The 12,905-nt window shown below is 43.9% G+C and overlaps 3 protein-coding genes and 1 non-coding gene across 9 annotated transcripts in view; 1 reads left to right on the forward strand and 3 right to left on the reverse strand.

The window, feature by feature from the left end:
- Window positions 1-1,945: 1,945 nt before the first annotated feature.
- On the reverse strand, window positions 1,946-2,017 carry Trnac-gca (transfer RNA cysteine (anticodon GCA)). The gene has a single exon. It is a non-coding gene; the product is annotated as a tRNA-Cys (tRNA).
- Window positions 2,018-2,210: 193 nt separating this feature from the next.
- Window positions 2,211-3,521, forward strand: LOC113207650 (outer dense fiber protein 3-like). The gene is made up of 6 exons (XM_026424296.2): window positions 2,211-2,496; window positions 2,579-2,636; window positions 2,709-2,782; window positions 2,852-3,022; window positions 3,085-3,320; window positions 3,396-3,521. Exons 1-6 carry the CDS (start codon window positions 2,325-2,327, stop codon window positions 3,498-3,500), a joined length of 816 nt encoding a protein of 271 aa, XP_026280081.1. The 5' UTR covers window positions 2,211-2,324; the 3' UTR covers window positions 3,501-3,521.
- LOC113207648 (germ cell nuclear acidic protein-like) lies at window positions 3,517-7,839 on the reverse strand. Of its 3 annotated transcripts, none has more exons than XM_052270218.1 (12): window positions 7,547-7,839; window positions 6,377-7,472; window positions 6,163-6,291; window positions 5,956-6,014; window positions 5,685-5,871; window positions 5,495-5,603; window positions 5,014-5,380; window positions 4,835-4,930; window positions 4,630-4,760; window positions 4,319-4,557; window positions 4,130-4,237; window positions 3,517-4,055 (listed from the first exon to the last, which is right to left on the reverse strand). In XM_052270218.1, the coding sequence occupies exons 1-12, from the start codon at window positions 7,626-7,628 to the stop codon at window positions 3,779-3,781; spliced, it is 2,880 nt and encodes a 959-aa protein (XP_052126178.1). In that variant the 5' UTR covers window positions 7,629-7,839; the 3' UTR covers window positions 3,517-3,778. The 3 variants fall into 3 exon arrangements, with proteins under 3 accessions (XP_052126178.1, XP_052126179.1, XP_026280077.1); XM_052270219.1 differs by having other exon boundaries at window positions 7,556-7,838; XM_026424292.2 differs by having other exon boundaries at window positions 5,507-5,603; window positions 7,547-7,835.
- Window positions 7,840-8,359: 520 nt separating this feature from the next.
- Window positions 8,360-12,905, reverse strand: part of LOC113207649 (purine nucleoside phosphorylase) — a 6,580-nt gene continuing 2,034 nt past the window's right edge. The window contains exons 2-7 of one of the 4 annotated variants that reach the window (XM_052270221.1): window positions 11,657-11,710; window positions 10,477-10,571; window positions 9,860-10,038; window positions 9,602-9,777; window positions 9,315-9,505; window positions 8,360-9,233 (exon numbers count right to left, since the gene is read on the reverse strand). In XM_052270221.1, the coding sequence (XP_052126181.1) occupies window positions 9,013-9,233; window positions 9,315-9,505; window positions 9,602-9,777; window positions 9,860-10,038; window positions 10,477-10,571; window positions 11,657-11,710 (916 nt within the window). In that variant the 3' untranslated portion in view covers window positions 8,360-9,012. Of the gene's footprint in view, window positions 9,234-9,314; window positions 9,506-9,601; window positions 9,778-9,859; window positions 10,051-10,476; window positions 10,572-11,656; window positions 11,711-12,905 lie in introns of all 4 variants that reach the window. The other 3 variants (XM_052270220.1, XM_026424295.2, XM_026424294.2) reach the window with 3 other exon arrangements.

Below are 12,905 nucleotides of genomic sequence, written 5' to 3' on the forward strand. Positions count from 1 at the left end.
TTGAATGCATGTTAATTATTATTTATCATCCACTAGTATCATTAGTTATGGATGTAGAATAGGTCAATGATATTGTGAATGATATTCTGGTTGAATCTAATCCTCCTCTATTCACCAGTATCATTAGTCATGGATTTAGAATTTATCAGTGATATTGGGAATTACATTCTGGTTGAAAGTTATCCTCCTCTATGAAAAATAATTATTGCAGGGAATTTCAACATTGATAAGCTTCGGACCTCTAAAAAAGCCAATGACTTTGTAAATACCCTTAAAGGCTGTTGTCTTTAATTTGTCTATAATACTAGTGCTGGAACTAGTCATAAAAATGGTAATAGAACTTGCAATAATAATATCTGTACTAATCTGTATAATGTGCTTTGTACCTATCAACTACCAAACCATATGAAGTACTTGTATCAGCATTAAATATAGATGTTACACCAAGTGGAGTATTAATACCTTCTCCTATCTTGAATAAACAGTACCCAGCGCTCAACTTTTAATTTTTTAAAGTGCTACTGTTCTCCTCTTAGTCAATCCACACTTACGCAGAGAACACAGTCCTGTCAAAATGACATCAAGTGAGGTCAGTGTCTAAATTTTGTCACTTTGGTCATCACATGACATAACATGATATCAAATTGATGACAAAGTGGGCCACCAAATTGACAAAACTTTGATACCGACTTCTCTTGATGTCATTTCGACAAAACCGTGCCGCCTGGGTATATAATTAAAATCTAACAGCAGTCCTGATTTCTGTATGCATTTTAATTTACATGTGTGCTTAAGGAAGATTTGATCCATTTCCCTGGATAATTTGTAGTTACAAGACAAAGCGTCGTCCAATGATATCAACCTGAGCTCCTTGTTGAAATTTCGTCCCAATAAGTCCTAAGAACATCAATCCTTTTGACGAATCTCTGTTCCATGAGTGTACAAGATATGTTAAGAGTCTGTTGGATTACCCCAGAGAAAAAAGATTGTATTAAATAGTACAGAAAATTTTGAGAGCAGACTGACTGTACTACTGAGTGTCACATATTTGGCAAGATGTGAAACATGATTCTACCCTTCCTAATCAAAATTACTTAACGTCATGCAATGCATATAACCTTGTTTTTCTGCTCAGCATAATTTTAAAGATTTAACTGATGCGACTGCATTTATAAGAGACAATATTGAAATTCGTTGTGGTCCATAGCACTGTCTCGGCAAAGACAACTGAAAGAAACTAGACTCTTGATCTCTACAGGGATAATTTACAGAGATGTGTTTTCATTCATGAGATTCTAATTATTAAAACCATTTGTGTCTCAAATCCAGAGGTGTATATCAACTCTCATAACAGGCAGAATTAGCTGAGTTTAACTTTCGGTCAAACTGCTTCAAAAGCATATGAGGAGGGAATAAGTAATGCGTCGGGGCTGTCTGTAAACTAAACCTGAAACTCTGCACTTCGCAAATACAATAGCAAACTTGAATTGAAAACGTATAGAGAGCAATAGGTTAGGAAGTGCGGGATGCAGTAATATGTACAAAGGGTATGGTCACTGAACATTTTGTGTAAGTTAGCTCCAATACTGAAGCGGTTGTCGTATCATCAAATTTTGCGAAACAACATTTCTAAAAGTAAAACTTATGCTGCTCGTGCTTACTTCGAAATAAATAAATAAACAGCTAACCAGCTAACTCTTCAGCTAACTCTTCCTTAAGTACTGCTTAAATTTTCATAGCAAGCACCCTACCCCCCACCACCGAACTTGTTAGCTAGAACCGAAGTGGAGCTGGTGCCAGGTCGAGGCGTTCGACTTTTTTGAGTCTAGCAATACATCTATATGCCCAGTCAGAAAAATGAATTTATTCTTCACATTCTTTATTCGAAAATACTTAAAAGGGGCCACCAAAGAAAAGATACCGACCGAAAGCCGGGTAAAAGTAGAGGGGGCACCCGGGTTTGAACCGGGGACCTCTCGATCTGCAGTCGAATGCTCTACCACTGAGCTATACCCCCCTCTTGGAACCACATGCGACAAACACAGCATTTCATACACCAGCAACAGCATCTATTTATCACAATTAGAATACATGAGCCGGGAATGACACTGTGTCAACTCAAAGAATTCTAATTTTTTTCAAGAAAAGTGTAGTTTGATATACTTAAAGTAATGATAGATCACAATAATGATGTCATGTTTCCATGGAGTTGATGGTTTTGAGTAATAAAGATCGAAAAATTTTCACTCCATTGAGAAAATCTCTCTTAATCTTGTGTATCTTCAAGAAATTTTTGGAGTGATTGAGAATTTTATTTTATTGCAATGGAGACAGGTTCCTTATCTGAAAAGTCACTTACGCTTCCATATAACTGCTTCGCAAAGAAAAAGGATTTGTATCAGCAAAATCCATGGATTGCTTCAAGAAAGAGAATGCCAGTAGTGGCAGAATACCCTACACCTGGCCCGAATGCCATGCCAATGCCATCATATTTAGGTACAGTGTGTGAGAAACTCTTAAAAACCCGAAGTTTAATACAAAGACAAGTACCATTCTTTTTTTTTCCTTATTTTTAAAGGAACTCAAGTGATGAATTCATCAATTACCCATCGACCAGCATGGAGCCTGTATCCTAGGTTGACTTTACACCATTTTTTATCTAGCATTTCTTGTTAAATGACAAAAATTAACTCAGCTTTCAAAGACAGGACCGAACAAAGGAAAGCATATTATCCAGCTGGACCTGCTTCTTATAACACGAGAAACCTGAAGTCACAGGGTGGTAGGTCCAAATATCTAAATGAAAAATAAATGTTGTGATGTCCTCACTATTTTTGTGCTCCCCTCAAAGGGAAAGCTTCAGCACCAGCTTACACCATGAGAATCAAACCAGGAATACGCTCACTGCAAGAACTGCCAGGACCAGCATCATACAAGGTGAAAGCAAGGCGCATATTACCAAAGGCACCTGCCTTTTCATTCCGGATAAAGCCAGTGCCATCCTCTTCATCCCAAACGCCAGGTAAATGATTTCAAAATTTGCACATCAGAAGAATTCTTCCATTTATCTCCATGGTGTTTCAGGGCCAAATGAGTACTCCCTTCCCACAATATTGGGACACCACAAGACACCCCCAGCTCATGTTCTAGGGTATAGATTGTATGACAAAGATACTTTTGTAACACCTGGACCAGGGGCATACGCACATGATAATTTTTCAAGAGTTCTTCAACATGCTCCTGAGTTTTCTATTCGAGAAAAATTAACAGAGAAAACAGACAAGGGCACTCCAGGTCCTGGTGCTTACTGCCATGAGAAAGTAAGAACCTAATACTTGATCTTGTCATAAATTGGCATGAGTAGAAATTTAAACTTTGCAAAATTCATTGCATAGGTGATCCAGCATCTTCCCATGGCCCCAAGGTCAACTTTTGGGATTAAGCATAGTCCATTTACTGGAGTTTGGAATCCACGAATAGTTGGGCCACGCCATTGTTAGAAGGACAAACAAAATCTCCTCATCCTTTCTTTATATTTCAGACAACAAACACAAGATAGCAAATCTTCAAAATTACAGGGTTTTGTGAATATATAAACTTCTTTCAAGTTAAAAGTCAAACAAATAAATAGACAAATAGTGACTACTTAAAATTAGCTTGAATAGATACCTATGATTTACATAATCTGTCAATAAATATTTTTAAATTTTTTAATAAAAGTTAATAAGGAACTTATAACATCTACAAACTCTTATCAGACAAGTGCTTCAAGGCAACATCAACTTGTTGATTGTTTCACCTTCATTTGAGCAAACTTTTCACCAAGTTTCTTCATAATATCTCCGTGTTTAAAATCACTATGATCTTGTTTTATCAGACCATAGTTCTCTTTGACAAACAAAGCAAATCCACTTGGTGCCTTTGGTGCCTTTGGTGTCTCTGAGTCTTTCTCCTTAGTGTTTGGACCTTTAGAACTAAGAAAGACTTCGAAAGTTCCGTAACAGTAACCACAGCGTTTCTTGTCCAGATCAAGTGATTTAGAGTGCCGACCAAAGCTGAAAATAGAGACCATACACATCATAAGAACTGATCACAACAGTTGATAGGAGAGCTTTGTTTTGATAATTACCTGTAGCCACATTTAGTGCATCTGTAAGTAAATTTGGTTTCTATTTTGTAAGAATGACATCTCTCAATTGGGGGGAGTTCAGGAAATCTCTTCATTGCCTTGTGTGCCCTAAATTAAAAGAAAATTTCATGGCGTTTACAGTCCTGAGTTAACAATAGATAAGTAAAAATTCAAACAGTGCCTGCTAACCATGCTTTCCAGAACGGGCCATGTCCGCCTGAGACATTGTTCAACAGCCATACTGCAGCATGACACATTTCATGAATCAGAGTGTCTCTTAAACGATCAGGAGATGTAATGACTTTAGTAGATAAATCAATCTTAGTAGTGCGAGATGTCACACCACCTTTTCTTACGAGTTTACAGTAACATAAGCCAGCAGTGCGCACCAAGCGAGCATTCCACTCTAGCACCATATCATCTGGAAGCTGAAAGGTACATGAACTCAAGTTAGTGGTTCAATGAAAAATACCAGCAGATATTGTAGAAATGGTACTCACTCTCCGATCAAACACTTCCCGGTTAAAGAGCTTAAACAGACGGCGAGTAAGCTCCTCTTTCTTCCCCTTGAAATTCTTACTATAAATAACTGCTTCTGGATGGTCCCTAACACCAGGCTGATGTGTTGGTCCTGCAATTATTAGCTTTAAATATAACTACTTTTCCTTAAAAATAACACTTGTAGCTTCCAAACCACTGTCTTACCTGACAATGATGAGAGGAAAGTCCGAATGGGTGAGTAAGGAGTTTGAGGAGACTTTAAAGCTGCTACATTTTTGGGTGTCTTGAAGGGCTGAGTGCCTAGAATATTTTTAAAGAAGGTTTAAAAGAAATTGTCAATTGTTCTTTAGAAAAATAAATAGTAAATGGTAGTTGAATATTACTTTTAGGAATATTTGAAGTTAACTTAGGAGTGTCCTTCAGCTTAGATTTTGGTAAATCTGATTTGGAGGATGATGTGGAACCAGAACCACTGCCTGAAACTACCCTCTTATTCCTTCGATTAGTAGCCTTTGGTTTCATAGGCTCGTCTGGATTGGAATCATCACTATCTGAACTTTCTACTGAATTGAATCTTTTGACACTTTTCTTATGCTTTGTCTTTCTGTTCACAGCCACTTTACCCCTGGTGGGTGGTGGTACAAAGTCGTAACTAGATGTGTCACTTTCAGTACCTTTTTTCATACTTTTATCAGAACTAGATTCATCAGAATCTAACTTCAAGGGACGAACTTTCATAAAACTATCCATCTGAAAAGATACGTAAATATAGATCAAATTCCTCTGTTTAACTAGTTTTACACTAATGATTCGAGACCTTCCACACTAGAGGAATTAGAAATTAGTTCAATGGTCTGACCGTACATTTTTGCTTACCTGGCGTTTTTGTGTTTCTCCAACACAGGAATGATGATTTTCTCCTATCTTATCTTCATGGCCAAAAATCTGTCTTTTGGTCATAGACTTCACCGATCTGCAAAAACATAACTACAGTTAAATTTGTCACAGGCAATGACATTCTCAGAGATCATCAATACTGTATGTAGCTACTTACTTCTTGACTGATTTGACTTCGGCTCTAATAGATCTTGTTAAGTCAGAATGATATACATTGAAAGATGGAGACTCAACTACATCACTGGCAGCCTCATCATCAATAAATGAGCCATTTTGAAAGGAATTTTTCCTAGGGGCAATTTCCTTCTTGGCTGTATTTGTTTTTTTCCTTATTGAAGCCATAACTAAAAGTAATGATGAAAGATAAATTGAACAATACCTCGAGAGCTTGGCCAACTACAAAGAGTGGAAAATGGAAGTTCACTTACGTGCTTCAAAGTTGTCATCACTCTCACTTCCAGAGGAAGATCGTCGCGCAGCTATTAACCTGAAAGCGGTCAATTCACATAAAAATAACAGAAACAAAACCAAAAATTAAGAAAACTGTATTGATCATACATGGACTAAGTTTGTTACAAATGAACACTAAAATTTATAATACATTTAAACGTCTCTTAAAATGTGGCAGCACAAACCTTGATTTTTGATGAGTGTTCTGACATGTATCAGGAGTCAGATTGTCAACTTTCTTCTTAGGCGAGCGTTTTTCACAAGATGTAGAATCATCCAAGTCACTCTCTGAATTGCGCCCAGCTGTAAGCCATCTTTAAGAAAAAGAAATCCAAATCAGTCTAGTCTTTAAAATATAAAGTGACCAATAAACAAAATTGTTTGTAATTAAAGACACACCTGGCTATGTCATTATATTTTTCTTTAGAGATAGAACTCGTTGCTTTACTGAGTGCATTAGCCTTAATGCCTTCATCACTACATTTGCTTCTTTCCTTGTTGCTGACTGTTGATTCTTCCATAACCAAATGAAAGTCATCCTTCCAAGAAGATGCAGTCAAGTCCGGTTCTTTAGAACACTCTTTTGCTTCGACTCTCACTTTTGGAAAGTAATCGTCACATTGTTGCTTCCTCGGCTCAGAAAAACCTGGTTTTGTCCTGCCTGGGCTACAGTTAATTTTGTGCATATTACCATTTTTGCAATCATCTTCAGATATGAGAGATTCATTTTCACTACTCTCTTCGCACTTTTCTGGACTTGGAGGAATAACATGGCCACCTTGAAGTCTTTTGAGACTACGAGTGCTACTGATTGAGCTGCTGGATAAACTTCTATCACTTTTAACACTGGGAGGAATGATAATATCACAATTATTATAGTCTCCAGCAGAAGTACTGCAGTTATCTTCCTCTTCAGATGTTTCAATAATGACAGTATCACACAATTTCTTCTTTTCACACTTTCCAATTGAGGAGAAAATGTTACTCTTAGGATAGGTTTCACTGTCACTTTCATCAGATGTTAATAGCACAGACGCACCAATTTTGGTTTTCTTCCCATTTTTTCGAAAAGACTCAGGAGAAGAATCAGATATACAGACAATACTCTCATCACATCCAACCGGAAAAGGACACGCGGTAAAATATTCTGTTCCAGAAGAAGAAGAACTACCGTTTTGAGCTGTATGTAAACTAATGACAGTGGACTCAACACACTCATTCTGATTTCTGGTGGGAAGTTCACATCTCGTAGATTCAGCAACAGGAATAGAAAACGTAGACTCTTGAGTATTTAAAGACATTACAGAATGCTTCTTAAGTTCAGCTCCAACGTCAATCATACTAGAGTCTGATTCATCTGATGTGAGAAGGTCTGAATCACTCAATTTAAAGATTGGTTTCTTGAAATAGCGTTCCGTGATAGGGGCTCTGTTTTCCTTTCCATCATGTCCCACGGTGTTTCCTTTGCGAGTTTTAAGGGATAATTTCGTATCTCCTGTAAAAGATAAGAAATGTCAATGCTGGTTTAAAGTCCCCCCCCATTTGTCAACATGCCACCATGATGCACACCAATCTTACTGTTTCGTTGCTGGCTGATCTTTTGGTTTCTATTTCCTGGACTCAAAGCCCGAAAGGGCAGAACAGGATCCATAGCACGTACACGGGGAAAAACGTTTCGAACCCGCACCTTTCGATGGAAGAAATCACATACCCTATCAACACGCGTTGACAGATTTCAAACTGGTCTGTTTCATGCAACGCCTTTCAAACAACACAAAGCAGGTAAAGGTTTTCTTCATTCGACAAATGTTGCCAACACTCTTCACACTTCGAAACTGTTGAACCTTACCGCTTTTTTGCATTCATCATTAATATGACTATAAATTTGTTCACAACAATAGGATATATTATTTTTAATCTAGTTTTAAGGTTTATTGGATATATGTATCGTGTCAAAATATGTCTATATATTTGCTAGAGTTGGTGTACACGATCAGAGACGGTTGATCCTTCTAGCGCTCCATTGTTTTCCTCAAATTTAAAATTTAATTTGCTTCTGTGGCTGGACTGTTGTTTCTCGTCTTTGGAGACGTCGTAGACCCCAGCATGAAGAAAAACGATTATTAGCTTTACTTTTGGCTTTTCAGTCGAATATTTTGTCAGGACGCGGGACGCGCTCCATGCAGACGGAGGCGCTGCGGGTGGGCCGTCCACTCCGCACAGCTGCTTGGCGGTTGGCCTACCTAGAGTCCTACCATGTGTTGCCTCGCGTCACCCTGCATGCAGGAGCACGTTTCTTTGGCGAGCGCCTTAAGCGGGGTTCGATTGTCAGGGAAGTGAGCTATGGTAGGCTGTTTTTCATTTGAATGCAAACATCAGATCTCAATAGCACTAGTTTTAATGTTATCGCACGTATTTACAGTACAGAGAAGAACATACTTTTGGGCGCGTGAAATTATAAATTATAACACGTTTCCAACTCAAAATTATTAGGTACGATATGCAACTTAACGAGGTAGAGAGTCTTTTCATTTTTATTTCTCAATAATGAAAGTCGGCTACATTCAGAAGTGCATTTCAGATGCGACGTCACGGAATCACTGGTCTTTACATAAGTAGTCTGGAACATGGTCAATGAATGCCTTCTATTTCTAACACACTACTATACACCTATCGTGGCCATGGAATGTGTACCATTATCAGTCGAGGAACATATCGAGGGGAAAGCTTCATATGGGTATGGCACAGGTGTCTGGGCCTGAGCCTGAAACATGGCCCTGCACCGCAAATTCCTCGGCCACGTACGCGGCGCGTCGGCCCAAAGTATAAGTAGGTCTAGGTATCACAGATGGAGCGGTCCAGCGCTGACCGCGGGTGGTCCACGGGTGGACAGGGATGCTGGGTGGCGATGGCAGGTGCAGCACGCAGCGGGAGGGAGTCACCGGCACCGGTCCGCTTGGCGTCGGCGAGAGCAGGGGATGGCACACCCGCACCCGCGCGGCACCGCGCGCACTGGGCGGGCCGTAGCGCCCTCTCTACTTGCTCTGCTGCCGGTCGTGCTCGATCTTCTTGACCAGCCTGGCGATGAACTCCTTGAGGACGGGCTCGCGGTGCTTGCCCATGTCGATCACCTCCGCGTGGTTCGGCTCCTCGTAGCTCTCGTAGTCGGTGACACTCTTGTTGGTGATGAGCGAGAAGGCGAACGAGGTCATGCCGCAGTGGCGAGCAGTGATCACCTCGTGCACGGTGCTCATGCCTGCGAAGGAGAAGGAGTTAGTACCAAACTTGTAACTCTATGCTGCTCACACCACGCCATCTCCCGAACACTAGTACTCACCAACGGCGTCCACGCCGAGGGCAGCCAGCATGCGAATCTCGGCGATGGTTTCGAAGGAGGGTCCACCCACAACAGAGTAAACGCCCTCGTGCACGATGTTGTTGATGTTCATCTCGGAGGCCACCGCCTTGGCCATGCGGCGGACGCTGTAGTCGTAGGCCCTGTTGATGGCGGGGAAGCGCGGTCCGAACCTGGAGACAATGACCTGCGGAGTCAGCTGGGCCCGAGGCTGGGGCGGTGCAGAGTGCAGCGCTGTGGCCACAGTATGGTCACTGGCGAGGACTCACCTCTCATCGTTGGGTCCCATGAGGGGGTTGTTGCCGGCGAAGCCCAGGAGGTTGATGTGGTCCTTGATGATCATGATGTCGCCGACCTTGTAGTTGTTGTTGAGGCCTCCGGCCGCGTTGGACGCCAGCAGGTGGGTCACTCCGACGAGCTTCATCACTCGCACGGGCATGGCGCACTGCGGGGCCGGACAAAAGAGGTGAGAGGGAGGTCCGGGACGGAAGCAGAGTGGTAACCTACCGCACCGACGAGACACTCACCTTCCATAGCGGGTAGCCCTCGTAGTAGTGGAAGCGGCCCTGCATGCACATGACGGGCACGTCCCCGAGGTAGCCGAACACGAGCCTGCCCATGTGGCCGGGCACGGTGGGCGTCGGGAAGTAGGGGATGGTCTCGTACGGGAAGGACGTGGAGTCGGTGAGGGCGTCGGCCAGGCAACCTGTGGTCCCGTCTTGACGTCACACAACTTGCATCAGTATTGTCATCACACTCCAGCAATACCCCTGCCCGGCTGACGCGCCTCGAGGAAGGCAACCCAACCAACACGACGCATGGCTCTTACAGGAGCGCAGGAACGCACTGCCATTGGCGTGTGATAACTCTGTGATAGGTAGTTGTGCACGGTTTGGAATAGAGAGGATAGGAGCGAGAAGAATTCTCCAGCATTTAAGTCTCTTTAGAAGTAATGTGTGGGTGGAAACAGATATACTTTACAGTGAACCCCGAGCAAAACCCGAACAGCGAGTGACAGGAAGTGCAAAAATAGTAGAAGAACCAAGTTTGTCTTATACGACGTTTTTTCTTTTTGTTTGTTTTTTGGGAACCCCTCCTCGGCGCAGTTACATGTTTTCGAGGAGGATTCGCAAATGAAACTCACCCATTCCGGACCCGCAGATTATACCGATCTTGGGCCTGATAGTGACTCTGCTTAGCAGGAACTCGGCGACGGACTGGACGATTTCGTAGGTGCAGCTGGAAAAGATTACGAGGTTAAATGGTGGAAAGATGAGCTCCGACAGTCCACTCTGCTAATTGAAGTACACACAACAGTTTAAAGAAGGACATTCTGTAATGGTTGTCCTACTTTACATAAATCTTACTCTCACTTATGGGTCTTATTCTAATGACGTTACCAATCAGACAGACATGTCCTACTTTACGCAAGTGATCCATGTACCAGGCGTTAGGTGGGCTGACTGGCCCCGTCACTTCCACATCTTGTAACGGGTGTCAAGGCTACTACACCCCAGTGATGCGGGCTTGCCTACTGTGGGAACCGTGGTGCCTTCTGGGACCGGCCAGATAGTACGTCCGTTTTGTTTTTTTCAGGTACATTGAGAAAATTACGGGAGCTCAGCGCCTGCGAAGCTCGGGGTAGGCCACCCCGCAACTCGCATGCATTGGAAGCAAGATGTTGCCTACCTACCAGGCGTTATGGGAGCTTGCATAACTTAACAGGTTCATGACAGTGAATAACGGACGTACTCTCTGGATGATCCCTACGGACGGTACGTCGTTTTCTTGACAAAGGTAAGCATGCACTCGTGCGAGCAGTTTGTTGAGAAAAAATGTCAATGCGACTTAATGACTTTCATTGGTCTAGGTCAGGTCTAATGTTGAAAGGTGCGAGGTACTCGTGTCCTACTTCATCAAATGTAAGACAAGAATGTCTCACTTCAGATAATCCGTAGAACACCCTGCCTCACTTTCAGTTATGTTCCGCTGCCCTACTCGTATCGTATGTTATCAGTGTGATCTACTCTTCCATCACCAATCACCTTTTACCCCGAACACCCATCCACCATATCTCCGCTTTTCGACAAGTTGTCACCGAGCCGAAAGTGACTGACAAGTTAGTTCGTGGTCAGACTCTCGACTTATAGATGATCACCAGGGGATGAACAGCTAAAACCAACCACCACCAACTAGCCACTCCACTAACAGCCCCGCCCTCCCCTTAATCAACTAGCACCAGCACCACCTGACCACCACCACCACCAACACGACCGCCACCTCCACCACCAGCATCACCCACCACCACCACCACTGCTGGCTACCTGTTGTACGGAGAGTAGGGTTCAATGCGGCACTGCAAGGGGTCGGCCGGGAACCTGCGGGGGGATCATGGGGTGCCATTATGGACAGCAACAACAGCGACTCACATCCTCTTCATTACCTCCCGCGCCATGGCTTATTAGCTCCCCCCCCCCCCGGCCCCTCTCGTCGCCGCTCGGTACAGACGTACGTGCGTTCGATCTCTACTACGGTTCGATCATTATGTCATTCCGTTGGGTTTGAGGCGGCCGGGCCGGCGGCGGGTCGGCTCTACTCGCCGCACAAGGACGCCGGGCAGCGCCGCCGCCGCGCGTCTCTGGTGCGTGCGACTCTGATGATGCTCCACCGGCAGCGGCCGATTAGGAAAGGAATCCGATTATATGTGTTTTGGTCATTTGTCGGGCAGCAGCGGCGGCGGGGCGCGCCGCGTCAGATTCGCGCACGCTCTCCTCTCTCCCTCCCTCCCTCTCTCTCTCTCTCTCTCTCTCTCTCTTTGTCGGGCGTCGTCAATTTTCTGCGGGATGGGAATTGTAAAAAATAAAAAGAAGAATGGAAAAAAAGGTGGTCGTATAACCCTGGGGGCCGAGTCCGAGAGGTTATCGCAGCCTCCGCCCCGCGCGGGCCGGCCCTCGGGCCATGAGGAGATCGCATTTGCGCGATGTGTTTTTTGCACTGCTTGGGATGGGACCCGTAGGATGAAATGGCAAAAATGGCGTCCGTTTAATGCTTTCAGCCTATTCGGTGGATCGAACCACTGCGCTATGTGGTGCCCCGTCACAGGCCAAGATTTTTGTTTCTTGTTCTTTTAGTAAAAGTTTTGTTAATGTGTGGTATGGCCTGCCTGCCGCCGGAGAGCTGCTGCTGTACCGGCCACCGGCCGGTCGGTGTGTAGACGGAGGTATGTTAATTCGAGCTCCAACGCGAGATTATAACCGGCTACTACCACTATCTGTCACGGCATAACTAACATTTGTTGTAGCGCAAGCAAGCAAGAGCCCGGCGTGGACCACCACGCGCCAGCCATGTCGAGGGGAAAGAGGGGGGGAGGGGGGGCACACGGACATATCGGCCTGGACAACTTAATGCGCCCGTAAGTATACAAAGCCGCAATTAATACGACGCGCCGCGCGCTCGGGTCATCTGACGGGCTAATGGCGTCAGACACAAACTCCTTCCCGGTGCTGCCGAGCTGAGCTCCGCCCAGCAGAGCATATGACGTGAGAGAAGAGCGCTCCACGCTGCTGCTCTTCG

Source organism: Frankliniella occidentalis, unplaced genomic scaffold (assembly GCF_000697945.3).
Source record: "Frankliniella occidentalis isolate FOCC.00 unplaced genomic scaffold, Focc_3.1 Scaffold114, whole genome shotgun sequence".
Classification (NCBI taxonomy): domain Eukaryota; kingdom Metazoa; phylum Arthropoda; class Insecta; order Thysanoptera; family Thripidae; genus Frankliniella; species Frankliniella occidentalis.